Source organism: Accipiter gentilis, chromosome 23 (genome assembly GCF_929443795.1).
Source record: "Accipiter gentilis chromosome 23, bAccGen1.1, whole genome shotgun sequence".
In the NCBI taxonomy this organism is placed as follows: domain Eukaryota; kingdom Metazoa; phylum Chordata; class Aves; order Accipitriformes; family Accipitridae; genus Astur; species Astur gentilis.
Genome location: NC_064902.1, coordinates 248,970 through 276,390, shown reverse-complemented (window position 1 = coordinate 276,390; position 27,421 = coordinate 248,970). Strand labels below are relative to the sequence as shown.

The 27,421-nt window shown below is 44.6% G+C and overlaps 1 protein-coding gene across 6 annotated transcripts in view; it reads right to left on the bottom strand.

Annotated features, from left to right (window-relative positions):
• Positions 1-6,251, bottom strand: part of BICD2 (BICD cargo adaptor 2) — a 97,924-nt gene extending 91,673 nt beyond the window's left edge. For all 6 annotated transcript variants that reach the window (XM_049826288.1, XM_049826289.1, XM_049826291.1 and 3 more), the window contains exon 1: positions 5,796-6,251. In XM_049826288.1, the coding sequence (XP_049682245.1) occupies positions 5,796-6,035 (240 nt within the window). In that variant the 5' untranslated portion in view covers positions 6,036-6,251. The remainder of the gene's footprint in view (positions 1-5,795) is intronic.
• Positions 6,252-27,421: the final 21,170 nt, after the last annotated feature.

The window sequence follows — 27,421 nt, the reverse complement described above, 5'->3', positions numbered from 1 at the left end:
TGGCTCAGTTCCACAGTGCAGTTCACTGTATCCCCTCCACCAGGACAGCAAACACCCAGTGCCGCCACACTTCCAGGGGAAAAAATATGTAGTAAGTGGCACTACTGCTGCCAAACTTTTGTTCCATGAAACCTTGGATTTAATCTAATGTAGAAAATTAGAAACAAATTATATAATGTTTGCTGGAGGGTCAGGAACAGCCCTCATTCTGGGCCAAGGCACAGACAAGCATCACAAAACAAAAATAAAACATCATGTTTCACCAAGATGCAGTTCTCAGCTGAGACTACAGAAGCTTAAGGAAAACCACTGTTCTGGAAACATGGGCGGTTTTTAATAATTTAGTTCTACCTGAAGGTCCTTACTATTCACCCAAATATTTATGGATGTTCTATTACATAAGGTATAGCAAATTTTATCAGAAGAAGCCCAAGAAGACAATTTGGCAATTTCACAAGAAAATAATCTGAAATTATAATTTAAGAATATTATTATTTCTGATTTTTTAAGAAAGGAAGTTCAAGCAACACTGGCAAAGAAAATGAAGTTAGCAACATGAAGCCTTACAGGTTATTATTTAATTTTTCAGGCTTTGTTTTTTTCCTAAATAAGGATATGTAAGAAAAGTATCTTTTCCAAAACACAGTACTGAGTGTCTATACCACTGCAGACATCAGATTAAAATTACAGGTGGCTCTATTCTTAACGTAAATTAACTATGATTTATCAAAATATAAGAAGCTTAGTTTACATGGGAATATTTTGCTTACCCCAACCACAGATTTCAGTCTGATTTTACACTAGAGACTGCAATTCTGTTCTCTTCTTACATTTCAAGCATGGCAGGTGTTGGAGTCCAAGTGACAATCACCATTAAATCCACAAGACAGGTTCACAGACATATAACTATTTTCCATTAATATGTGCAAAACTGGTATCAGTTTCCCAACATCAATTTGTAGTCATACTTTCCTTATTCTAGATTTACACATGTATAACCAGAATTAAATTTTGCCTAAGCTAGTCTATTTAAAAAAAAATAAAAAATAATTCCTTTATTTTATGCACTAAACCCTTTGCTTTTTACCTCTCACCTTCCAGCACTGTTGTCTCAAATGTCATTAAGGTCCTTCCCTTTCAGCAGGAATCAATATTACATCTGCGTATTTGTTAGGAGGAGGCTGCAGAGGTGTACCTGAGGCCTTAGAGGTATTACTACTGAACATCATTATTTACCATGATTAAATGGAAAGACCAGGTCAATCCCGCACTGTACTATGAGCACAGAGGATTTAATCCCAGTCTGCCACTGGCTTGTTAGGTGACTTTAGCCCAGCCATTTCTTCCCTCTTTGCCCTTATGTTTCTACACATAAAATAAGCGCAGCAGTACAGCAGCACAATTGGTAAAATGCTTTGAAAGTAGGTAAATCCAGTGAGGAAAATCACTGCTTCTTCAATAACCAGCTTATATGTCTGTCTATCAGGTATACAGCATTATATCAGGTATACAGGAAAAGGAATGATTTCTCCTTCACTTTTAAAGGTGCACAGTTAAAACATTAATCCAGTCTGGATGATGTATCACGTATCCAATTAACTGTTACATAGGTAAGTGAATTAAGAAAAGCAAAACTTCTGTCAGTGATCACAGATACTGTACACTCCACCTGAGCAGTACATTCAAATAAACAGCACAAATATTACAGCCCAGGACGTTTCACCTCAGTTGCACAGTACACCCTACTTTAGCTTAAAGGGAGCTGAAGCAGCAAGGTGTTATTTGCATGTTTCTTTCAAAGACAGCTTCCAAGTCCACCCAGTAAACCTCTACAGAGAATTCATGGCATGGCATAAAGTCAATATGCGATCCTTAAAGGCAAAAAACAGAAACAAGAGCCACTGGCACCCTACAAAAATGAAGAGTTACGTACAGATCGTTGCCACTCTTCCTTGTATGCCGCCGCCGCCCCTCCCCCCCCCTTAAAAACCATATACAAACCATATAATATACATCACATTAGCCGTGATGTACTGACATATGCTTTTAGACGTCAAGGACAGCCACAGTCTACTTGCATACTTTTACATTATTATGGAAATAAATAATTCATAATATAACACCCATGTTTTCTGAGGGATTTAAACTCAAGTCTACCACCACCAATACAACATAAGCCCCTAATCAGTAAGGAGTTTTGGACAGCAGCCAGTTTCATAACTAAGCTAATAGTTAGTTATAAATCTGACATCTCAAAAGCAACTCAAAAGTACCAAGCAAAGCAGATAACCCCTTTCCCAAGCTAACCTTCCACGCCACATTCCCCTATAAATCATCAGGAATGCCAATAACTGAATCCCCAGACAATCACTTTTGTGAGCTGGAACGCACAAAAAGCTGATCCTACGTATCTTCCCCGTAAGTGCGGAAATCCCGGCTCAGACAGGTAGACAGCCCTATAATTTATACAATTAGCACCATTGCAGACAAAGGCTCACAGGATGACTTACTAGTTGAACGCAGCCTACAGAAACAACTCTTTATTACTTCATCTCCTAGAGGGGAAAGAACAGCAATAAAAATTATATGTATAGAACGTGATGTAGTATTTCACTACAAGAAAGGCAGTATCTTATTTCTCTGAACTAGGGACAATTTATTTATCTATAATGTTTAATAAAAGTTTGAAATCAATTCCCCTTCACAAAAGCAAAGGTGGGACTCAAGATAACCAGTAAGTTTACCTGGGGAGACAGTTTGTATTTAAGTTCAGTTCTCTCAAATGAAAGTGATATTAGAAATGCAGCAAAAATGATCATAAAAGATACAAGATTAAGTCAGCATGCAAGCAGGTAAAAGGACAAGCTCAGGGAAGAGTCAACAATTTATCAAGGACCCTGACTAAGGAGAGGTCGGTGTGGAACCTCAGTGCAAGGACAGGACAGCTCCCCAGCTTCACCAGGAGGACTTGAATTGCAAACACTGTGTGTACACAGACATCTTTACAACATGGGGTATAGCTCTGAGGATACCATCTGCACTTGCCAAAGGGGTAAAACTGTGAAGGTTAAGGCTACGAAATTCTGCCACAATCGGGGATGGGGAGCAGGTAGGAGAACCTGGCCAGAAAGCTATGCAAGATCTGATGACTGTAGCAGAAAAGCCTGTATTTCCAACAAACTATGTTACAAAGTTCCCATGCTCAGAGCCCATTTACCTACGTCATGAACAGGGCCACGATATGGGGTGCTTCATAACATTAAACAAATTAAAGCATATCCAAATCTACAACACCCAGCAGGACAGGAAACTTTGCTGTGTGCCTGCACAGCACCCAGCATAACATGGCCTTGTGCTTACTGAGGTCTCTGGATGTAGAGAGAACAACAAAACAGGATCTATAGAGACTGGAATGGCTGTATTTTAAAAGGCTGCATGAAGTCACAGTTAAGAAGCAAGACATGCCACCATCAATCCCCTGCCTTCCCCAAGAACAACCTCAGATAACCCAAGGTGGAGTCCCTTTAGGTTGCAGCTTGACATGTGGCAACTCTTGTATGCAACGCTCCTCTAGCTGTGCCTGGGAAAAGCAAAAGCATTAACAGCAAAGAAGATAAACTTGTCCTCTGAGAGCATGCTTCATGCATCTGCTAAAGGTTTACCAGATCTAATGCAGACCAGATTCCTCCACAGCATCACAAGAAAGCTAGAGGAGCAATGCTTTTTTCCCCGTGTAGGCTAACTAGCACAGCCCTCAAGCTGTTCCCAGAATTGTTTGCCTCCCAGGTTTTGACTTAATTACAACGGGACATACACACACAAAGCAAATCCTTCAGAATGTTAAAAGCAAAAAGGAGTGAATCATTGCTGATACTGCCATTGTTGTTTTGTTTTGTTTTTTAAATCTTCTACAAGCTTCTGAAGTGTTGCAGCCCTAAAAGAATGGAAATAAGTTGACTTCAAGCCTTTTTCCACCTGAAAGCCAAAACGTGTAATGCCCAAGTGTACACAGCACAGCAAATAAAGCACTACTTGTGACTGGCTTCAACCTGGCTTCCATTTGTGAGTCAGGCGCTGGCTTGCTGATTGAGGATGGGCCAGACCCTTTACCTCTCGATGCCATGTTTTCCATCCCACCTACCAAATGGGTTTACTGACTTTTCTTCCCTTTAGCACAACTCTATCGTTCTCACCTTCTTTTCAAGACTGCCTCTACCCTTGACTTTCATGTAGCATCTCTGCAACTGTATGCTGCTGTAACCGTGTTGGTCTCAAGTGTCTTTAGTTATAGCGGTACATCAGTTCAGCTTGCATATTTAGTTAACAAGTTTATAGCCATATAATTCAAACTAATTAACCTCTTTTGCTTATGCTTAACATAATAAAAGCAGAATAAAGCTTTATTTACAAGACCAAAAGACACATAGGATGCAGGAAGTGAGGGCATTCACAGATTCAGCTGAATTTGTACCAGCCCATTTACAAGTATTTACTTTCCCTTTGAAATAGCATATTTTGATGTTACTTCAAATCCATTTTCAACTGAATGAGCTAAACCAAGACCCATCTGATACAGTTTGTACTGGTCAAATAAATGCATATATATTCACCTCTTAGGCTGTATCAGATCTTTTGCAATCAAGGCAAGGCCTAAATCAGTTGAAAAACAGCCCAGGGCTTGCCTGCATGGAAACAGCCACCAAAATAACCAAGGGTACAGACAAACAAGCTCCCATGGGACATACTATGTAGTAGACTGGCAGGGAATCAGCTATGCTGTCATAAGGAGGGCTAACCGTGTGTCTAGATATTCTGGCAAGTCTGTGCCACTCTGCACGGCCTCTTCCTGAGGCAGTGCTTTGCCCGTGTTCTAGACCTGGAGAAGATCATGCACAAGAAAAACTTGCATCCCAGTTGACCTAAGAAAACAGCATTTCTTCTGACAAACCTTACTCTACTGTACAGATTAAATCTGAAGTTGCCTTAAAAAAAAAAAGCCAACAACAGGGAACTGCACCAAAACAAAGCTGCGTGAACTAAAGCCCACTGCGTTATTTTCACGGTGGTCCGCATTAAGGAAGTCATTAACACCAACGCAAGGCTCCTCCCTCCACACAAAAGCTGGCATGTGACGGCCGCCAAAGGGGCATCCCGGCCGTCACCAAAAGCCTGGTTCCCCAGCCTCTGCCCCTGCCGTGCAGCGCCTGCTGGGTCCGGTCTCCGAGGAGGAGGGAGGTGACAGTAGCGAGCAGCCCCAGCCTCGGGAGGCAGCGCAGCGCGGCTTCACTGGGGGCAGCCGAGAGGCTCCTCTCCTTGCTGCTGCCCTGAGGCCGACCACTACCAGAGCCTGAGGCAAGACGGGGCGGGAAGAGAAAGACAAGCACTTACCCGCCTTCCTCCCACACGCCTTGGCACGGGAGAGGGGTTAGGGGCAGAAAAACTGGTGGGTTTTTCTTCCCCTCTCCTGGTCTGAAAGGCAACCGCCTCTGAGAGCTGTCATTTTGGGGAAGGAAGGGCTTAACCGCGCGCAGCCTGGAGGAAGACCGAGGCCTGGTCGCCCTCCTCCAAATTCCATCGGGGGGGGGGGGGGGGCTGACGCTCCGACCGCGCCACAGCAGCCGCAAGGCCCCTCAGCCCACCACCGCCGACCTCCGAAGACAGCCATTGTCCCGCTCCCACCTTCCCCAAAGAGCCTTCGCCCCCCTCACCCGCAGCGAGCGGGCGGGCTCGGGCTGGGGCCCAGGCCGCTCCGCAGAGCGGGCACCTGCCGCCGGGCCCCCCCGCCGCCGCCTCACCTCCTTCAGCTGCTCCATCTCGGTGCGGATGGTCTCGTACTCCAGCTCCAGCTCCTCGTACTGCTGCTTCAGCTGCTGCTTCTCCTCCAGCACGGCCAGCCCGTACTCCGCCGCCTGGATCTTCTCCCGGGTGGTCTCGCCCAGCTCCTGGAAGAGCCGCTTGATCTCGCTCCGCAGCCACTCGGGCTCCGACTCCATCACCAGCCTGGCGTACTCCTCCTCCTCCATGGCCAGCGACATGTCGGCGGCGGCCGCCGGCTCCCAGCCGGCGAGGCAGGCGGGCGGGCGAAAGGGGCGAACGCGCAACCCGTCTGCCGCTCCTAACAGCGCCGCGGCCCGCGGGCGGCCATGGCAGAGCCCGCTCGGGCTGCCATCAACGGGCGAGACGCCCGCTGCGCTGCGCTGCGCCGCGGACCCCCGCACGCCGCACCGCCGCCGCTGCGAAACTCGCCCTGAGCGCCGACCGCAGTGAAATCATTCAAAAGGCACGGCCGGACCGGCGCCCCGCGGCACGCTGGGGCCGGTAGTCCGCGCCCGCCGCCTGCCGGCGGGGCGCGCCGCCCGCCGGACTACAACTCCCAGCATGCACCGCGAGGGGCGGTGGTGGTGGCGGGGGAGGAGAGCGGCCCCTTCTGGGCGCCGGCGGCCGCGACCAGGGAGCGGCGCGGGGGCAGCGCTGCGGGGGGACGGTGGCGGAAGGACCGCGTCTGTCGGGGGGGGGGCTGAACGCGATCTTTAACAGCCTGGCCTGCCAGCCACCGTGTCAAAAACTGACCCTAAAGCAGCCCGAGCCTGAGTGCAGCACAGAACGCACCGCCACGCAGACATCCCCGGCGGCTAGCACCTTGCTAACGAGTGCTTTCGGGGTGGTGGGAAGTCAGGAGGCGTCGAAGCAGTAGAGTATGAAAAGGTCAGTCCTGTGCAAGACAGGTTGAACAGCAGCCACGCGTGGGGACAAAGTCAGGGCCTCAGTGGGGTGGTTCCCGTTTGCAAGAATGGAAGGTATTGTAGGCCACACCAGCATGGAAAGAACAAAAGGTTAACATGAGAAGTACTGGTGTCAGCCCCCGAGTCCACAGCGAGAGCTGCCAGTATCTCATTTGTTTCTGGTGTTTCACATCTCCAGTGCAGCTCCTGCTTCAAGTAGTTCTCTATCCACCAACAGGGAACAAAACCTGCATTCTCCAGCATCATCCTGAGAATAAGCACATCCACAGGACAAGATGTTCACGTACTGCTGGACTGCCCGATAGAAGGAGGGAAATGTTGCAGCATGTTCAACTGGCATAAATAGTTGTGATACAGTAATACTTGGGCAACTTTACTACACTGCTTGGAAAAGGAATTGCCAGTCAGGTAGGAAAATGTGATCAGCTGTTGCTACAGGTTACACCATTGGGCAAGTATGGTGGCAAAGGCACAGAAACTGTGATACTCATTTCTCCACCGTGGGTAGTATTAATTTCTAAAACATAATGAAGGCTGAACAGAGCCAAATGCCTCTCTTAGTTGGACCATTGTAACTCCTAAGCAGCTCCACAAAAGTGGTGTGAGTGTGCCCCTGCTTTACACTTGGCCGGGGGAGACGACTGCTTCCCCCTCCCGTCAGGAGGAGAGCTCACCTGGCTCCCCTGCTGCTTCACCCTCCTTTAGTGCAGCAAATGCAGCTCCGAGTTTCTTCCGGTGTCAAAAATAATCAGTAATGAACTGGTAAGCAAATGCCAAACATAATAAAAACAATTACGTGTTTGAGCACTCCACAATGTCTAGAACATAAAGCAACATATTTGCTAGCAGCTGCGGGGTTTTTTCAAGCTAGTTTCAACTTCTGGCTGTGTTCATCACATTCTGTCCTGGTACATATAAACCCTTATCCCTTTAATAAACTGTATAATGGCTGAATACTGCCTCTTAGTCATGAAACTGCCCCAGCCAATTTTTCTCCAGGGCGATGACACTGCCTTGAGCTCCCCATACCTCACGTGCAGGGATGTATTTGTCCTGGGAGCACTGATGTGACACTCGGTCACCTGGATCTAAGAAGTAGCAAGTTGATGTCCTCAGCCTACAGGGTGTATGTGAAATGCCTTTCGCTTTTTATTTTCAGAATTCCTCAGGGAAGTTTTATTCTTAATGACAAATAAATATCTGGTTAGCCTAAGCCATATAATACTCACATACCACTCGATATGTTGGCATCAGTACGGTGTCATGTTTTTATGTCCTCTGAAACCATGTCAGCTGCATGTGCCAAAGCTCATTTAAAATACTCATCTGTTACTTTTAGGCACTACCTGGGGCTGCCTGTGATCTTGCATCATTTTCAACTGGTGCAAAACACACTATTGCCCTCAGTTGATTTGGCCCATAGGGCCGCGGGTCTGTAAAACCTCCTGGCAATCCCATTTCATGTGAAACTATTGAAATACGCTTCTCTTCTCATAACCCCTAAAAGAACTGGTAGGGTTGCAGCTGCTAAGGACACTGAGAGCATCTCTGCCTTACACTGGTCCAGTCATGGACTGTTGGAGAAGAGGGATGGCTGGTAAGCGCAACTGCCACATTGGCTTTCCCTTCTCATTTCTAACTTCGATGCGAAACCTGAGACTTCAGCTGGTTTTTTTTTCAAGAAATGTGCTGCGTTGGTAAATTCTAGTATTGCACCCCAAAGGGATCATTAAAATCCAGGTATTTAGTTCACCATGAATTGTTCAGATTTGGATTTGGATACTGAGAGGTGCCTCTGACAGGTGTCCTAAGTGGGAGAAGGTGCATCTGATGAAGAACAGAGTACAGAGATAGGCAGAGTGTCACTGAGGGTCACTTAAGGTCAGTAGTATTTCCTCAGAGTTACTTTTAATCCCTCAACTCAGGTGTCCCTGGGACTTAACATGCCATAGCCAATGCGCTAGGAAGGCAGAAAAAAAATATCATAAATGAGGTGTAAATTAACAAAATCCTCTTCTTCCAACTCAAACCATACTACAGCTCTGGTGGGAATCTTGCACCAGCTCAGAATACCTTGAAACCCACCAGGGGGTGAGTGACATGGAGGTAGCCCTGGGCCTGGCAGGGGACCTTCGCTGGACCTCAACCCCTAAAATCCTGCCCCAGGCACACTCAGCTGAGCTGCCAGAACTGTCTCCTGCTCCTGGTCTGCTCAAGAGCTGGTGGCCTTCAGAACAGTGCCTCCCTCCTGGATTTATCAAGAAATGCCCACATTAAAATGTCAGTAGCTGCAACTTACCATTTCCAGATGAAATGAATGTGAAAACAAAAGTTTAATGCTATTTCCATAAAGCTGAATTCTCACATAAAGTCATCTTCACTTTCTTGCACTGTATTTACATTGCTGTACCACCATGACCATCACTGTGCGCCCGAGAAGGTTTAAACATCCTGATTCTTTTTTAAACCCAAGTGAGGAAAATAAAAACATTGTCTTTCAGATTCTCCTACACACTATGTTTTTAAGTATTAGGATTTCTTCTCAACTCTGTTGCCTTTTATGTTTTTCTTTTGTCTGCCCCTGCTAGGTAGCAGTGCTAATCCCACCCACTCACAACTGATTCATCAATAAGATATTTTTAATAATAAATACCAGCTTGTTTTCTTTCACCTCATACTTTCTGAGCCTTCATTGTGCTCACATTTTTCTCTGCAACTGCAGACTTGAACAAATTAGCTACCCTTCGGTGCTCCTCCCTTTCCAAAACTGAAATCTGCATGTAATGACTTGCTCTCAGGACACAGAGCTTCAGTTCACATCCTGAGTATTGCTGGGCTTACAAGTAAATTGTGAGACCTGACCAGTTTTGGGGATTAATAGAGATGAGCCAATCAACTCATCATAGCGCAAGTGACTTCATTGGGTAATTATTTGTTTTCTAGGTCACTCTTAAAACTAAGATCTGTTGCTAGGCTTCACGCTTTGTTATTCTGATAAACTGCCCAAGATGCAAAGGCAAATATCCAGCAGCAATTATAAATATAGCAATAGCTATTTCAAAAGCATTTCTACACAATTTTAGAAAACTAGAGTGGTTTGTCAAAGCTAAGGTGCCCATCATTGTTCAAGGTAAGGATGCAGCATAATAAAAGCTTGTAATGAGGGCATGACTGCAGACTGGCCTGTGCCCATCACCTCCTCCTGGGCACAGCTAGAAGCCACTGCCCATTTTGGGCACTGTTCACTGTCCCCAAACTCCATTAATGCAAAGACTTAGCTGTTAACCCACTCATTCAAGGTCTCATGGCCAAATGTGTTTACGGTGCTATAAGCCTTACACAATAGGTGGAGAAGGCAGACTGTTGGTCTTTTTTTTCCTGCTAAGACTTTAAAGATTACCACTGAGCACAAGGTGGTAGAATTACACAAGAATCATCTTGAATACTAAACCAAATTTGAATAGTGTTTCTTCTTGTGGGAGTTAACGCACAGGAAAATCTTTACCCGGTAGAAAAATCACAGCAAAGGCAAACCCCTGCAATACCAGTTTTATTTAACCTGAGTACAGACCCCAAAGCATGTAGGCACTCTAATCCAATGCTGAAAAATGTTCAGGTATCTGCAAGCACGATCAGCTTTTCTGATAATCCCTTCTGAATGAATGTGGAAAGGCAACCTAACCTGTGCCTAAAATTGGGATGACTGCAGACATAAGAATCCTTAAAAGTGCCTTTCCTTTTATATCTTACTTTGGATTAGTTCAAGTGTACCAAAATAAGGTGGTACAGCATGTCATTATTTCATTCTTTTATCCACTGCATTTGTGTACAGCTCAGCTATAGCAAACATCAGAACAAAAAAATCTTTAAACTGGCCCTGAAACAGCTATAAGAAACCCTCACGAGCAGTCCCCAATTCCTCCTTTGTTTTCTCTTTAAGGAAAAAGTGAAAAAATACTTTAGGGATAAGAACACTTTGGAACTAGCTAGATGTTTGGGTAAGATATGATAATGACTGTTCTTAAACAAAACATGCTTCCAAATAAGAACCTGAGAGGCTCAGGTGGCTTGCAAATATTTATTTTCAAGAGTTTGGTGAGTTCCTGTCAGAAAGCTGCTGGAGGTAACATCCGCATGCAAGAAATGAGCAGAGAAATTAAGAGATGCTTGTCAGGAAACTGAATTCTCAAGATGTCTAACCATCAGGAGAAAGAGGCGACTTAACTTTGGACATCTGATGGAATGCCTAGCCTGGATTTGGGAGCGTACAACAACCACGGTGATTGCTTCTTGACCCAAGCCATTGGATATCCAGCCTGATAACTGCTTGGCCCACTGTGAGGAGCTGGGAAAGAGGAATGGCTGGAGGGTCCAAATAACAGCATGACTGGCACACCATCTGCTAGGCGTAGCAGGGAGCAGATGCTCAGGATACTTCCTTACTCTGCCAGGAGGGAACAAGCCAGAGAGGAAGGGAGGATTTTTTCCCCTCAAATATCTCCCTGTTTTCTTCTCCTCCCCCCTGCACTGCAAGCCTGGCACCTCCCTCAGAGCCACCTACAGCTTCTACAGCTCACCAGGCTGTGCCCTCTTCAGCATTTTTCTTCCTTGGTCTCATTCACTTAAGGAAGCTTCTCCTGTATGTCTGCAGAAAGGGCCAGGTCATCCCAAGTGGCTAACCTCTTCTCAACTGAACTGCAGTAAAGGACCATGTTTATGGGTCACGCTGCTGAAAATGTTCCCTTTTAAATCATCTTTGCAGATCTGATTGACAAGCAGTAAATGAGCTGCCATTACTCACTGTCTTTTGATGAGGTAAATACACCCTTATTTGGATTTAAACCAAGCCTGTTTCATTTTAGATAAATCATTTAGACACATGTTTAAACTGAAGCAAAAGAAGAGCCTGTACAGCACGGTGTACCAGTATAACCAAGTGGATCATTGCAATGCTATTTCTCTCTCTCTCCACCGATCCCCATCTTCATTTTCCTATTATAACTCAGAAGGGTCCCAGGTGCCAAAAGTCACCTACAGGGGAGTAATACAGTTATGCAGACACACAGAAATGCAGCACATACTTTGGCAGGGACAGATTCTGCTTTTCTCTGTACAAGTAAAAAATATTTCTACTTACTTCTACCAGTGTGAGAAGTTTGTGTATTTTCCCTCTTCTCATAAGCTCTGAAGTGGGACAGCTGTAGCGAGAGCCTGCTTTTGGCCACACTGTTACATGCAGCAGGAATTTCACTGAAGTCAGTTACTCCAGATTGATGTGACATGGGTAAAATCAGTGGGTCAGTGTTTTGGCCCCAGAGAGGATGCTCTAATAACACCAATAGGACATAGCAGCTTTGGGGCCTTTGAAGAGTGTCTCTGCAAACCCCTGTGGCGTGCCTGAGTCCCAGGATGCTGCTGGCACCTCCTCCTCCATCATTTTTGCTGAAGAGCTCATCTTGGAGAAACAGCAAGGCAGCATTTCTGCAGTCAGATTATTTCCTCACTGCTAGAACAAATACCTGGCAATGCTGGTTTTCCTAATATAAAGCAAGGCTCTGGGAAGTGCATCAGATCTGCTTTAGATTCAAGAGAAGGCTCCTGTAAAAGTCACTTTCAAAAGTTTCTACTTCCAAGCAAGCACACTTTTGTGGCACCTCACCTCTGGGCCAGAATTTGATCTATTTTGAATGACTTAATGTCACTCAATTAGATGACACATAAATTTAAAATAGAGAGCATTTTCCCCACATAAGGGAAGCCAAACTGTAAATTACATCTCTTGCTGATGCATTCACATGCCCATTGCACTGCTGAGTAGTTCAACAAGGTGAGAAATAGCTGTTAGTCCTTCTCTACTAATTTTGCCCTGTTCTAAACATAGTACTCCTCGGTGCCAATTTCTAGATTAGATTAAGGAAAAACTTACCCCCCCCCCCCCAAACCTGTGATGTTAATTTCATTCATTTAAAAACTAATCAACTAAATAATTAATTTAAAAGCTAATAAACTAAATAATTCACAGTGGGTCTGAGCTCATTGTTATTTTCCTCTGTTATATAAATATAAGGGCCCTCAATGACAAGAGCATCAGGTTTAAATAAAGGAAAATCAGAAGGCTGGTCAAGCTGCGTAGGCTGGTAGCAAAACAAAGTTACTGCATTTTGGGAAGAGGTAGGAGCACACAGAGAGGTCACAGCCTGCAGGGGCAAAGGTGCCAGCCAGCCAGCTCACTGGTAGTGACGTGCGGAAAACAGACTCCACAATCAGTGAGATTGTAAAGTAGGTATGTTCATTCAGTGCTGGGCGGCACGGGGGGTAGTCCCACCAAAGTTGTGCGTGCCCGACTCGGCAGTTCGCCTCAAGTTTATACAGTCAGGTATTACATATTTACAATACGCCTATACATATGCATGACCTATCCCCACTTCATATTAAAATTAGCTCTGAGTGGTCATTTCCATAGTTCCCTCCCAACTGCGCCTGCACAGGGCCTCTTTATGGTGGTCGTCTGGTGGTCGCAGAGATGAAGACGGATGACTCCTCTTCGTCACCGCTAGTAACCTCTTTCCTTGCGCAGGCTCAGTGATTTCTTGGTATTCACCCAAGCCGCAAGACCAGTCTTAGCTGGCTCTTGGGGCCTGCTCCTGCTTCTTATCAAGGACTGTCTTTACCTCATTGGCTGGTTCTTGGGACCAGCTCTTCTTATCAAGGACTGTCTCTACCTCAGCTAATTTCAACAATGGAAGCACTAAACATCATCTTTCACCCCCCTTTATTATGTCTACTGAGATTCTTTGACTCCTCTTGTCTCAGTCCCCCCTTTTCTAGAAAATAGTAAATTCTTTTACTATATTTAATCCTAGTACTTATAATACATTGTTTCCCTATCTAGCATCCTCTCAAAGTTTTTGTAAATAAGTATTTCGATCCCAAGCCTGCCCCTTGGACAAGGTCCAACTCAGGAACATAACAGTGTCTCACAAATTTTAGCTTCAAAGGTCTTTTCCTTGATCTTAATCGCGGTGAAGGAGGTAAGGAGTACTTGAAACAGTCCTTCCCACTGTGGCTCCAGAGTTTTTTCTGTAAGAGACATTATATACACATCATCTCCTGGTTGTATATTATGCACAGGCCGATCCAAACCTCTCCCTCGAGTCCCTTCCACATGCTTCCTGATTTTATTAAGTTGCTTACCTAATGCCACCATGTAAGAAGTCATAATTTCATCCCCTGCTTGTACAGACACCCCTCTCTGTATCCCATAGGCTGTCCATACAGAATTTCAAAGGGGCTCAGTCCTTCTTTCGCCCTTGGTCTTGTTCATATATGCAGAAGGGCTAAAGGGAGAGACTGAGGCCATGTCAAATTTGCTTCTTGTCCTGATTTCACAATTTGCTGTTTGATTAAGTGGTTCATTTTTTCCACTTGACCACTCGACTGGGGGTGATGTGGAGTATGAAGTTGCCAATCTATATCCAAGTGGCGGCTAATTTGTTGTACTATTTTTGAGACAAAATGTGGTCCTCTGTCGGAGGATATGGTTGCTGGAACCCCAAAATGTGGTATTATCTCTTGTACCAGTATTTTAGTTACCTCCCGAGCTTTAGCCGTTCTTGTTGGGAATGCTTCTGGCCAACCTGAAAAGGTATCAGTTAATACCAATAGATATTGATATTCCCCTTTTCTTGGAAGTTCTGTAAAATCAATTTGCCATTGTTGTCCAGGCCCATTGCCTTTTCCAATCTGGCCCATTTCCAGCTTGGGGGTATTCTTAGGATTAGTCTGGAGGCAAAGATCACACTGTTGTGTCACCTGTCTCACCATGGTGTATAAATTTCTAGCCACAGTTTCTCTTATCAAATGATTATACAGAGCTTCTGTTCCCCAATGTCTTTTCCTATGTTCCTCCCCTATCAAATGCCATAATAAGCAAGAGGGAATGATTAGCTTTCCCTGTGGGGTATGAGCCCACCCCTCTTCATTATATGACCCTTCTAAATCTGTAATGAGCTTTTGATCTTCCTTAGTGTATTCTGGCTTACCTTCTAGGGAAATCTGCCTATCAGGAATTAAGGCCCCTTCTGTTTTTACCTTTGTTTTGGCCATTTGTTTTGCCTCTCTGTCTGGCAGCTGTCGCGGTGGAGACGGACATGACAAGTAATAGATCATGCAAAATGGCTACTTTATTGTTCTAACACACCTTTTTATCCCCTTCTTCAGAGTATATGTTAGTATATGATTGGCTTAGTTAGTAACTAACAATTCATGATTGGTGAGTTTGTCAGGACGGTTCTTCTTATCACTATCTTGTTTTCGTACTGGTCTTCTTGGATCTTTCCAGACTTCTCAAGGATATACTACAAGCTGCTCAAGGTCACGCTGTTCTCGAACTGTCAGGAATTCCGTAGACTCGTTGCATCCCCCGATAGCCAGCTCATTCCCTTTTTCCAAATCTGAGCTCACTTTCTGGTGTGCCTTAATATGCATAATTGCTACTTTCTTAGGGAGCTGGACAGCTTCCAGTAACTTCAGAATTTCTTCTGCGTGTTTGATATTTTTCCCTTGAGAACTCAATAGTCTTCTCTCCTTCCAAATTGCTCCATGTGCGTGTACAACTCCAAAGGCATATTTTGAGTCTGTAGAAATGTTCACAACTTTTCCCTGGTCCAATTCCAGGGCGCAGGTTAGAGCAATTATTTCTGCCTTCTGTGCGGAGGTGTTCATGGGCAAAGCCCCTGATTCTATTACCTCTTGGCTGGTGGTGACGGCGTACCCCGCATGTCGATTACCATTTAGGATGTAACTGCTTCCATCTGAGAACCAAGTTTCCCCGTTTTCCATGGGGCTGTCTTTCAGGTTTGGGCAACTGGCGTATATGTTGCTTCGATGGTTTCCAAACAGTCATGATGTACCGGTTCTCCTGTGTTCCCGCTGAGAAAAGAAGCTGGGTTGACAATGTTAGTGACTACAATCTCCATGTCATCCTGCTCTACCAATATAGCTTGATATCTCAGGAATCTTTGTGGAGAGAGCCAGTGTCCACCTTTTGCTTCCGGTACTGCTGATACTGCGTGAGACACCAGAACAGTCATTTTCTGGCCCAGAGTAAACTTTCGGGCTTCCTGTATATTCAGTATCACGGCCGCAACCGCCTGCAGGCATCCAGGCCAACCTTTTGCAGTCGTGTCTAACTGCTTAGAGAGGTAGGCAACTGCCCGTTGATATGGGCCCAGGTTTTGTGCTAATATTCCCAGGGCAATGCCCTGCTTCTCATGGGAGTAAAGAAGAAACGGCTTACTCACATCTGGGAGTCCTAAGGCCAGGGCCAACATTAAAGCCTTTTTCAGTAGCTCAAACGCTCGTTCGGTCTCCTTATTCCACTCAAGGTGTTTCTGCTCAGTGGTTGCCAACACATACAGTGGTTTAACAAGCAATCCATAATTATAGATCCACAATCGGCACCACCCTGTCATTCCCAGAAAAGTCCGTAACTCTTTTACTGTCTGAGGTCTCCGAGTTTGACATATTGCCTCTTTACGGGCCTGTCCCAAAGTTCTCTGTCCCGCACTAATTTCGTAGCCCAAATAATTCACTTTGCGTTGCATTAACTGTGCCTTTTTCTTGGATACCCGGTACCCCTGGAGTCCCAGGAAATTCAACAGACTCACCATCCATGTCATGCAATCTTTCTCTGTTTTGGTGGCTATCAGGATATCATACACATACTGCAACAGCTTCCCCTCCTCAGACGGGGCTTCCCAGGATTCTAAGTCTTTCGCAAGCTGATTGCCAAAAACGGTAGGGCTATTCTTAAATCCTTGTGGCAACACCATCCGAGTGAGTTGGGTCTTTCGACCACTCTTGGGGTTTTCCCATACAAATGCAAATAATTTTCGGTTGGCTTCATGGAGAGGGAGGCAAAAGAAAGCATCCTTCAAATCTAAAACAGTAAACCAAGTCAATTCAGGTGTTAATACGGTTAACAGGGTATATGGGTTCACCGCTACCGAGTAAAGATCTTCAGTTATCTTATTCACCGCCCCTAAGTCTTGGACCACCCCATATGACCCCTCGGGCTTCCGAACAGGTAATATAGGGGTATTGAATTCAGACTCACACTCTTTTAATAATCCCAACTGCAAAAATTTTTCTATCACCGGCCGGATTCCTTCTCTGTCTTCTTTCTTTAGGGGATATTGTTTAATTCTTACCGGCTTTTGGCCTTCCTTGATCCTAACTTCAACAGATGGAGTACTTTTCGCTCTTCCAGGTGCATCGGTAGCCCATACCCCCAGGTACACTTGGTTTAAGATGTCCTCATTAACACTTCCTTCTAGGGGGAGACTGGTTAAAGTTAGGCTCAATATTTGAATATATTGCTGATCTTTTACCTCCAGAGTAATTTCTCCCTTTTTTAATACAATTTTTGCTCCCAATGGTTCCAACAAGTCCCTTCCCAAAAGTGCCTTTGGGGAGTTGGGCATATATAAAAATTTATGAATGCCCCACTGTTTTCCTAATTTATATTCTAAAGGTTTACAAAAATACACCTTTTCATTTTGGCCAGTCGCTCCTTTCACCATGACATAATCATTTCCCAGGGGCATCAAAGCTTGATTCAAAACCGAGTATGTTGCTCCTGTATCTACCAAAAATTCTACCTCTTGTTGTGTTTTCCCTAGCTTAATTATAACCAGTGGATCCACTAGGGTAGATTCCCCAGGTTCCCGTCAGTCTCCCTTCACAGGGGCTACCATTCTTCCTGTTTGAGCCCTCTGATCCTCCTTGTTCCTTGGGCATTCCCCTTTTCCAATGACCAAATTTCTTACGCAAAGTGCATTGATCCTTGCCCAGTCAGGGCAAGTCTCCTCTAGGCCCTCTTCCTCTTTCTTCCTGGATAACAGCCATTCATTTCCTTTGCCCTTGCCTATATCCTTCTTCTCTGTTACTAAATACTCTCCATGCTTCATCCAACAATATTTCTAAATTTCTACTCTCTGTAGGGCATAATTTCTGAAGTTTGCGCCTTATATCCCCTGTAGACTGACCCAAAACCAGGGAGACTAATTGTTGTATTCCTACCTCTGACCCAGGATCCAGCGGTGTGCTGCAGCGCATTACATCCCTCAGTCGATCCAGAAATTCGGATGGAGACTTGTAAGGACTCTGTTTAACTGCATATAAAGCTGACCAATTTATAGTTTTGGGGATCGCTCTCTCCATTCCTTTTATAATCCACTCCTGATACCCCTGCAATCTTTCCATATGTGCAGATCTATTACATCCCACTTTGGGTCTTGGAGAGGGAAATATTCCTTAATGTCCCCTCCTGTAATCTTATAATGATCTTCAGCAAGGTTCCCTGCTGTTTTTAATATCAGATGTTTCTCTGTCTCAGTCATATATTCCAATAATAATTGTATATCCTTCCAATCAGGGTTATGCTGTTTCACAATAAATTGGAAATGCTTAGCTACCGTTATCGGATCTCTCCTATAATCTCTTGCAACCTTTTTCCATTCCCCTAGGTCAGCAGTAGAAAAGGGTACTTTGATTAACATCATCCCACCATCTTGCCCCACCGCTTCTCGGAGAGTTACTTGTAAAGCTGTTGAGGTAATTTTCTTCCTAGTACAGGAAGATACAGGACTGCTCGGGGGGGTCGGAGTTCTATCCAAGACTGCATCCTGTTACTGTGGTCGAGGGGGAGGCTTAAACAAATCAGTTAGATCTTGTTCTGGTACCTGATGAATTTTATTTGTCTTTGTACATCTTTGTCCAATACTACATGCTGAACAACACCGCCTCAGTTTACCTCTAAGCTCCTTGTTGTTCTCTCGCTCAAGTGCAAGCACCATGGGGTCCTGTGGGGGTACCATTCCACAGTCCCTTTGCCACTCCAGATGATTTTGGAGGGTGAAAAACATGTCTGCGTACGAAACCTCATCCCATTTTCCTTCTCTTCTTAAAAACAGCATTAGTTGTAATAGAGTATTATAATCTAGTGACCCATTAAGTGGCCACTTAGCATCACTTTCTAACTTATACAACAGCCACCATTGATTGCAGTATTTAATAAGGTTCTTTTTACTTTCCGTACCTCCAGTCCCAACAATATCTTTCCAGTGGGCAATTACACAACCCAGAGGACTTTTCCTCAATATTCCCCCTTGATTGCTTCCTATTTTATAACTCCTCCTAATGATTCTTAAGTTTGATCTTGGCTTCTCCTTTTAACAAGCTTCCATGCAAATTGTTTCTTACACTTCTTTTACAGTCTTCCCCAATTTTCCACCCACACATCCCAAATTTCTGGAATTAAATTTTCCTTTACACACCAATCTTAGTATTTTGGATTCTCAGTGAGCTCTTTCCCAATCCTAAAAGTGTGGAATTTGGAGAAAACACTCAAGGCAGTCTGGTTTCTGTCTGCTAGATGTACAGTACCAGATTCTCCCCCAAGATTTACACTTCAACAAAACCCAAGCCGGATGCTAATTATTATATAGTCCAGTTGCAAGCCCACATACAAAGCAAGGAATCACCCCTATTGATACGTAAGGACATTCACACATTAACAAACATACATACGCCTATAAATTTCAACATATCATTTCCACACACCCCCACAAAATCTTTAACATAAATTTCCAAACATTTACATCATACAAGCATCGCTCCAGTTGGCAACCTTCAGCAGCTGCAAAAGTAAACCAAGCGCAATTGTGAGGGGGTCCACTTACCCCATAAACCAAGCGCAATTGCGAGGGGGTGCGCTTACCCTTCTCCTGCCTCTTATATACCAGTCATCGACAGGTCCATCCTGGCTCCCGATACTGGGATGCAGCGATTACCCCAGATTTGCTCAATCTACCCCCAAGATCACTAGCGGCCGCTTTATCGGTCAGCAAATCCCCCCATACAGGGTACTCTCCTCCCATACGGGGACTACGCTGCACGCCAGACGTCTCTGTGCGATTTACCAGCTTCCCCGGTCCGTACTTTTACAGGCTCCCCTTGTAAAACATACCGTTTGGTCCGCGGCTCCGCAGGAGGTTGTTGTCTGCTCCTGCAGTGAGCGGCTGGCAGCGGCGCTCCTCCAAGGAAAGTGCTCGGGGCGCGCCAAGGGGTGTCTGCTCCGCAGTCGGTCCCGCAGCTGAGCAGAGTCTCCTGGCTGGCTCGCCAAACTGACGTGTGGAAAACAGACTCCACAATCAGTGAGATTGTAAAGTAGGTATGTTCATTCAGTGCTGGGCGGCACGGGGGGTAGTCCCACCAAAGTTGTGCGCGCCTGACTTGGCAGTTCGCCTCAAGTTTATACGGTCAGGTATTACATATTTACAATACGCCTATACATATGCATGACCTATCCCCACTTCATATTAAAATTAGCTCTGAGTGGTCATTTCCATAGTTCCCTCCCAACTGCGCCTGCACAGGGCCTCTTTATGGTGGTCGTCTGGTGGTCGCAGAGATGAAGACGGATGACTCCTCTTCATCACTGCTAGTAACCTCTTTCCTTGCGCAGGCTCAGTGATTTCTTGGTATTCACCCAAGCCGCAAGACCAGTCTTAGCTGGCTCTTGGGGCCTGCTCCTGCTTCTTATCAAGGACTGTCTTTACCTCAGCTAATTTCAACAATGGAAGCACTAAACATCATCTTTCACCCCCCTTTATTATGTCTACTGAGATTCTTTGACTCCTCTTGTCTCAATAGAGGTATGGTAAAGGAAACAGGGTGTGATCCAGAACCCAGCTCAACGTCTGTGCTTTTAGCACTGAACCAATGAGCTATGGAACAGAAAGGCACTGGTTTTTGGAGAATGTTATTTCCACTTTTGGGGAATTCACAGATTTCACTGACATATGCTATAATCCTGTATTAGTTACTAATAACTTGAATTCCTATTAAATTCTTATTATTCCTGATTAAACTATTTTATGAAAGCAAAATAAAAATCATTGTGGTCAATGTCAGCAGGTGGTAACTGAGGCAGGGCTCAACGTTAGCACTTGGAAATATTACTGTGTGGATTTAAGATTGTAACAGTAGGTTCCTATTTTATACATCTGGTTAGAAATAGACTTACACCTTAGTCTTTGTCCTTTGATGTCTATCCCTCTGTTCTGGCCTTCAGATAATGCTGCCCTTCCAGAACTGATTAAAAACACCTGCTATCAAAAAAAACCCCAAACCAAAACCCAAAATCCCAAAGAAGGCAATCCCAGGTGACTAAAAAAACATTAGATGTATAAAAAGGGATAACTAATGTGTTGATACGGGCAATGTTTTCACTGGACATTATAAAATCTACAATTACAATACAATAAAATGCCTCACTGCTCAGTTCAGAGCCCCCATGGGAGGGTTCAGGAAAACAAGGAAACAGGGCGCCAAGTTAATTGCACCTTGTTAAATGTAACCATTTAAACCACTAGACCTTAATGGGGTACTTTCTGTAGCTACCGCAGTTTTATATGTCTGAGTTATTTTCCAAAGCAGGTTTTGTGTATCTACAAAGAAGACGCAGAGGTGTATTGGTGCAGGGTGTATACTCACAAGCTGTGTAGCAGGCATCTATTCACACTAGCTATAGACAAATACAGCTGTACTGTCTTCACTGGAGATACTACTGGTACATAGCAAGAATCAGGTCCCTTCTATAAAGTGACTTGCTTAAAAAACAAGAATGAGCCTACATTTACACTGATGAAAAACCAGAGGTGCAGCACTTCAGCAGCACATGCTTATACCCAGCAGTGAAATTCTTTGCTGCTAGAAACATAATTAATTCCATAGAAAGATAAAAGCAGACATGTCACAGCTTTTCCTAAGCCATGTCTGTGGGACTAGATGCCTCCATTCATAGTGCCAGCCCACCAGACTAGGACATGCAAGGGAAGAGGTGCGCTTCCTTCTTAGCATATGCCCCCTTTCTTTTGGTGGCTAACTAGGGCTGTTAGTAACATAAAAAAAGAAAATTATTGGCAAAAATAGAATTAGACTTTTGTTTTCTTCTTCTTTCAGGAAAGACTATAGGCTGGCCAAAGCATAAGCTACATTTTTTCATCAACGTATCTGGAAAAAGACTTGTACTTGGAGGGGAAGAGCTGGGAGCCAGAGACAGGCTGACATAAAACCACATCCAAAGAACCGCAACCCTCTATCAAATGAAGAAATTCACACTATTATACAAGCAACATCATTCAACATGTAGCACAAATAAAAGAAATGTTAGTGGTCCTATTCTTGACTGGAATACCGGCAATTCTTATAGGTGGTAATGAATGCAAATTATGTAGTAATTATATCCCATCATTACAATGAGAAGGTCCACTGACAAAGTGCTACCACAAATGAAAACCCACATCACATATCATTACAAGAACATAACCAGCGTTCTCCTGTTTCCATCAAAGCATACCTTCCACACAGAAATCCCATATATATCCCAGATCTGTCAGACTTGAAAAAGATACTCCACGTTTGTCACTTCACTGAAACTAGCTGTATTTTTTATGTCATTGTGGCTAGCAGTTTTTAAGAGTACAGCATTTATCAGTATTTCACCCATATGTTTTGCTCTTGCAAAACTCTGTTTCTTTCCCATCTTCCTGAGCTCTTCTTGCTTCCTGTCTTCCCCTGCTCAGCTCAGCACAAGGGACCAGGTTTTGGTCACCTGGAAACCTCCTCTTTGTCCCAAAGGTACATGTGCAGTGCTACTCACAACATTCCTAAATCCATCAGCCTTGTCTTTACCTGTTAGCACTAAACTCCTACTGCTGTAAACCTTTCGCAAATAGGCAAGTGATGTCACATTGCTTCCTGAAGACATTCTTATGGAGAGAAGAGTAAACCAAATATTTTACTTAGCCAGCTGATTATGTACTGCAATGTAACATCTTTAAAATCACAATTTATTCTAGGTATAGAATCATTTAGGTTGGAAAAGACCTTTAAGATCATCGAGTCCAACCGTAAACCTAACACTGCTAAGCCCACCATGTCTCTAAGTGCCATATCTACAAGTCTTTTAAATACCTCCAGGGATGGTGATTCAACCACTTCCCTGGGCAGCCTGTTCCAGTGCTTGACAGTTGTCATGGTGGTTTCAGCCCAGCCGTTAACAAAGCACCACGCAGCCACTCGCTCACTCCTTCCCCCCCGGCCACGGTGGGATGAGGAGGAAATGTAAAGGCGGGCTCATGGGTCGACACAAGGACAGGGAGGGATCACTCACCACTTACAGTCACAGGCAAAACACAGGCTCAACTTGGGAAGAAACAAAATCAATTTCATTTGCTACCAATCAAATCGAAACAGGGATATTAGGAAGCAAAACCCAACGTGAGAACATCCGCCTTCCCGCCTCAGCCCCACTCCCGGTTCTCTCCCCCTGGGGAACAGGGGACGGGGGCTGGGGTCGGTTCCTCACCCCTTGTCTCTGCCGCTCCTTCCTCCTCAGGGGGAGGAGGACTCCGCATTCCTCCCCTGCTCCACCGGGGGGTCCCTCCTGCGGGAGACAGTCCTCCACGAACTTCTCCAGGGTGAGTCTTTTCTGCGGGCTGCAGTTCCTCACAAACTTCCCTGCCGTGGGTCCTTTCCAAGGGCTGATCTTCAGTCACAAACTGCTCCAGCACGGGCTTTCCCATGGAGTCACGGCCATCTTGGGCGGCCTCTGCTCCCCTCCATGGGCTGGGGGGGCATCCCCTCCTCCAGCACACCTCCTCCGCCTCCTTCTTCACTGACCTTGGTATCCGCAGAGGGGTTCCTCTCACATCCCAATCCCCCTCCTCCTCCTGGTTCCCCTTCTGACATCTGTTCTCCCAGAGGCACCACCACTGTCATGGATGGGCTCAGCCTTGGCCAGAGGTGGGTCCGGCTTGGAGCCGGAGGAGCTTTGAGCAGCTTCTCACAGGAGACACCCCTGCGGACCCTCCCCCGCTACCAAAACCCTGCCACACAAACCCATAACAACAGTATAATTCAGTACAAAGAATTAAACATTAAGAAAAATTAAATAAACCAACTGGAATCATCAAGTTGAGCTTTGAACATGTACTTAGGAATAAGGAGATGTCAGAAATTAGGCCCAAGCTAGGACCAAAGAAAGCAGCATGTTGACCAGAAGTATCTGTCTCAAACTGCAACTCTGATAAGCAAACCACAGGCCAATTTCTGCAAACACTTCTGTATTTGAATAACTTCAAAGATTTTACTGACATGAGTAAAATTCCTTACCTAAGTGTTTGCATGATTATGCAGGAGTGAGCATGGCTAGAGAAGTGTTTTATTTTGTTCCTTAACTGTTGCTAGTCCAGTGAGGAAGGGGATACTGTCTCCCAGTTCAACATAACCAGATAAAAGCACATTAACTTGACATACGTCATGGTATTTAACTTAAAACTAAATCAGCCTAAAGGAAATTGTATAACTCAGTGTACCTTCTTTTATTACATTGCACACCCAAATGAACTGTCGCTGCAGGACTGACCTTTTATTGTTTGGAGACTTACTCCTGTGCTCTTGACAGCATGTTCTGTACATCCTGTTTTCATATAAGGTACCTATATAGGGAAGGGGTTGTTATTCTTTAAGACCATGAAAAAGACCCTCTTACAACATAGGAAATTTGGTTTTGAGAGTGGCTGGTAAGTACATTTTGGTTTTTGTGGAAAAGGTGAGTCAGACTCATGAAATACAAACTGCAGGTAAAAAAGCCCTGAAAGCAAATGCTCTGCTGAAAGGTATGCTTTGCTGAAAGGTATGCTTCACATTTGGTTCACAAAACTACATAATGACTATTTGAATGTTTCATATAGATAACTACTATTTATATAGCTTGATATCTATGTGGATAGCCATGTAACAACTGTAAAGTATAACACCTTTCACGTGGAAGTATATATTCATTTCTGGGAATGGCTCTGGATTCTGGGTGCTTTGTGTTTGGAATTTCCACCCCAGCTCTGGATGCTCAGTAGTACTAAAGTCAGTGGGAGCTGCAGATACACAGTACATCCAGTGAACATATGGACATGCACCCATAAGCCAGGTACAGAGAACACGCTTTGAAACTGCTTTTTGGCAGGTAGTTGCAACGCACTCAACTAGGAGGAGGTCCAAGAAAATCACAATTTCCTACTCTAATCTCTAGAATATGCTTCTCAGCAATAAATGTATTATAAAAGAAAAAAAGTCTGAGTTGTTTCAGAGACAAGACTAAAATTTAATTTCACTGAACCCTTCAAATAATATATCCCCTACTCTCCCTAGTAATTGGATGACTGTATGCTTTCTGGAGAAGGAAAAGTACCTCCTTTCCCTTCTCTACAGCACAACATATTTCCCCTGTAAAAAGATTTTTTTACCTACCACGTTTTTGGTCTGGTGTGAACGGTCAAGAAATAACTCAAGGTGGTGCTCACGAACAACTCACCTACTGGAGCATTGCAGCCAGGTTATCTGAGAAGAAAGCTGGCCCAAGCCAAGACCCTGCTCTTATTTGTATTGGGTGACCCAGACACTCCTGGAGCCTGTAGAGTAAGAGAGAAAGATTTCAAAAATAGAGGGAGAAACTAGACCTCATGAAGTACCTTTGAAAATCTCTCCCCAAAGGTGTAACTCAAAAAGCAGTTAATGGGGTAGAAAGCTTTTCTTATTCAAAGCATGTTTATTGCATCACTTTCCCCTAAGGAAAATAGCACCCAGCTGTGAAGTAGAAGGCAGTTAATGGATTACAGCAGCAGGAGCAGGAACTAAATATATTTTCTTCTCTTCTATAAGTACAAAAGAAAGAAGAAAAGGGCCAGCACAGGCACTACCCACGGAGGCTAACTGCTGCTCCAATTCCCCAGACAACACATCACTTTTACAGCTTCTCATGGAGCTTTGCATGCATACAGTGCAGATGCTCTGCCCTGGAAGAAGGATTATTGCTCCCTGAGTAACACTAGCTGAAGGACTGACACTGAACAGCTGTGCACAAAGATATCTGAACAGGCTGGAGGAGACTTACTGGTCCAGAGATAGAGGACCCTGCCCCTCCAGCCTCTCCTGCAAGCACAAGACCTGGGCCCAGCCCTGGGTCACTGAAGGGCAGGTTGGAAGGATGCACCTGGGGGGGGAACACAGTCCAACATCCCACTGGAAGATCAGGTCTCCGTAGCTTGGTTCAGCTACTCCCAGCCTCTCCGGGTAACATCTCCCACTTTGCTGCTCCCACCCCCTGTTCAGGCAGAATCGCTAGCATGCAATGGCCTCTCTACCATTTGCCCAACTGTGATGACATGCCCATGTTAAAGGCACCCTCAGGCAACATGTAATTTCTTCTACTTGCACTGTGTAAAAACCTGTCACCCCACCACCCCGAACTGGCCCCTAAGATAGGCGAATCTGTCCCCGGGCACAACATCTGAGCTCTGGTCAGTAGCAAAGAGGCACGCCAGGCTGGAGGCTTACGACTGACCTTGCTTCAACAGCTCTTGCTAGCCAACTCGACTGCCTGTTGACCTAACAGGAAAGCGCAAACAGAGTAAAGAGACCATTATCCTGAGCCTGGCCCATATAATTTCTATATCTTGTTTTCCACAGCTTCTTTCCAGAGAATAAAGCCAGGGTATCCCCTAACTGAATTACTCACGTGGCTGTGGCTGTTACCCTGGTGCTGCAGCACAAGCAAAAATAAAGGAAATACTGAAGTGGCAGTATAGGAAGGAGAAAGGAGAATGGATTCCCCACCCAAGTCTTAGAAGGTGATGCAAAGCCAGGAGCATTCCTACTTTTAGAAGATTCATACACACTTTTAACTAGCATATAGAGCAACTGTAATTAGGTATTTTGAGTTCTTCTGCTGACTTAGAAGATACCAACCAGAAGGTTGCAATTTGCATAGAGATGCTTGCATTTATTCCCTTTAGAAAAGAGATGAGATTGAATCATGAACATCTTCAGCCTGGGAACCAATGTCACTCTGAAGGAAATAATGAAGGATGAGGTAGAAGGAGACAAATTGAAAAAATGTAAACCCCATGGCTTTTATATGCAAAGTTAGAATAAAATATAAAAATGGGAATATAAGCTGTATTTATCACATGGTCCAAACACTTACCATGTGCCAAAATTCTTCATGCAAATAAAACATTTGTGGGGTGAAATGAAGACTCTGTTTTTACTGCTTCTGTAAACAAGCAAATACATTGTCAACTCCCTAAGGTATATGTGCTGGCTACAGACAGCTTATGTCTGCACATCACTGTTACAGATTTTTCTATGCCAGTGATTCAGCTTGGACAGAACTGAAACTTCCACATTTCCCCAAATACTAATAAAATAAACAGCAAAAGAAAGACATGAGTTCCCTGAGATTTTTCACCTAGTTCTGCAGCTGGCTCTGGTTACAGTGTAATTTCCCAATGAGAAGATCTGAGGTGAGAGTAAGAACTAAGAAAGTCAATTAGAAAACTGAGGTTTGTGAGATATCCTTGGAGACATCTCAATGACACTTTATACCATGGCTTCCTCGTTTTCCTACTTCAAGAGTCTATACTCTACTAAACTATTTACAGTCTACGTAAACTGAGTGGAAACAGATTATTTTGAGAAACAGATGCTAAGGTTGCCCTTTCCTCCTTCTCCACTTCTGGCAGATAGATGATGTTTCCAGTGAGACTGACTCC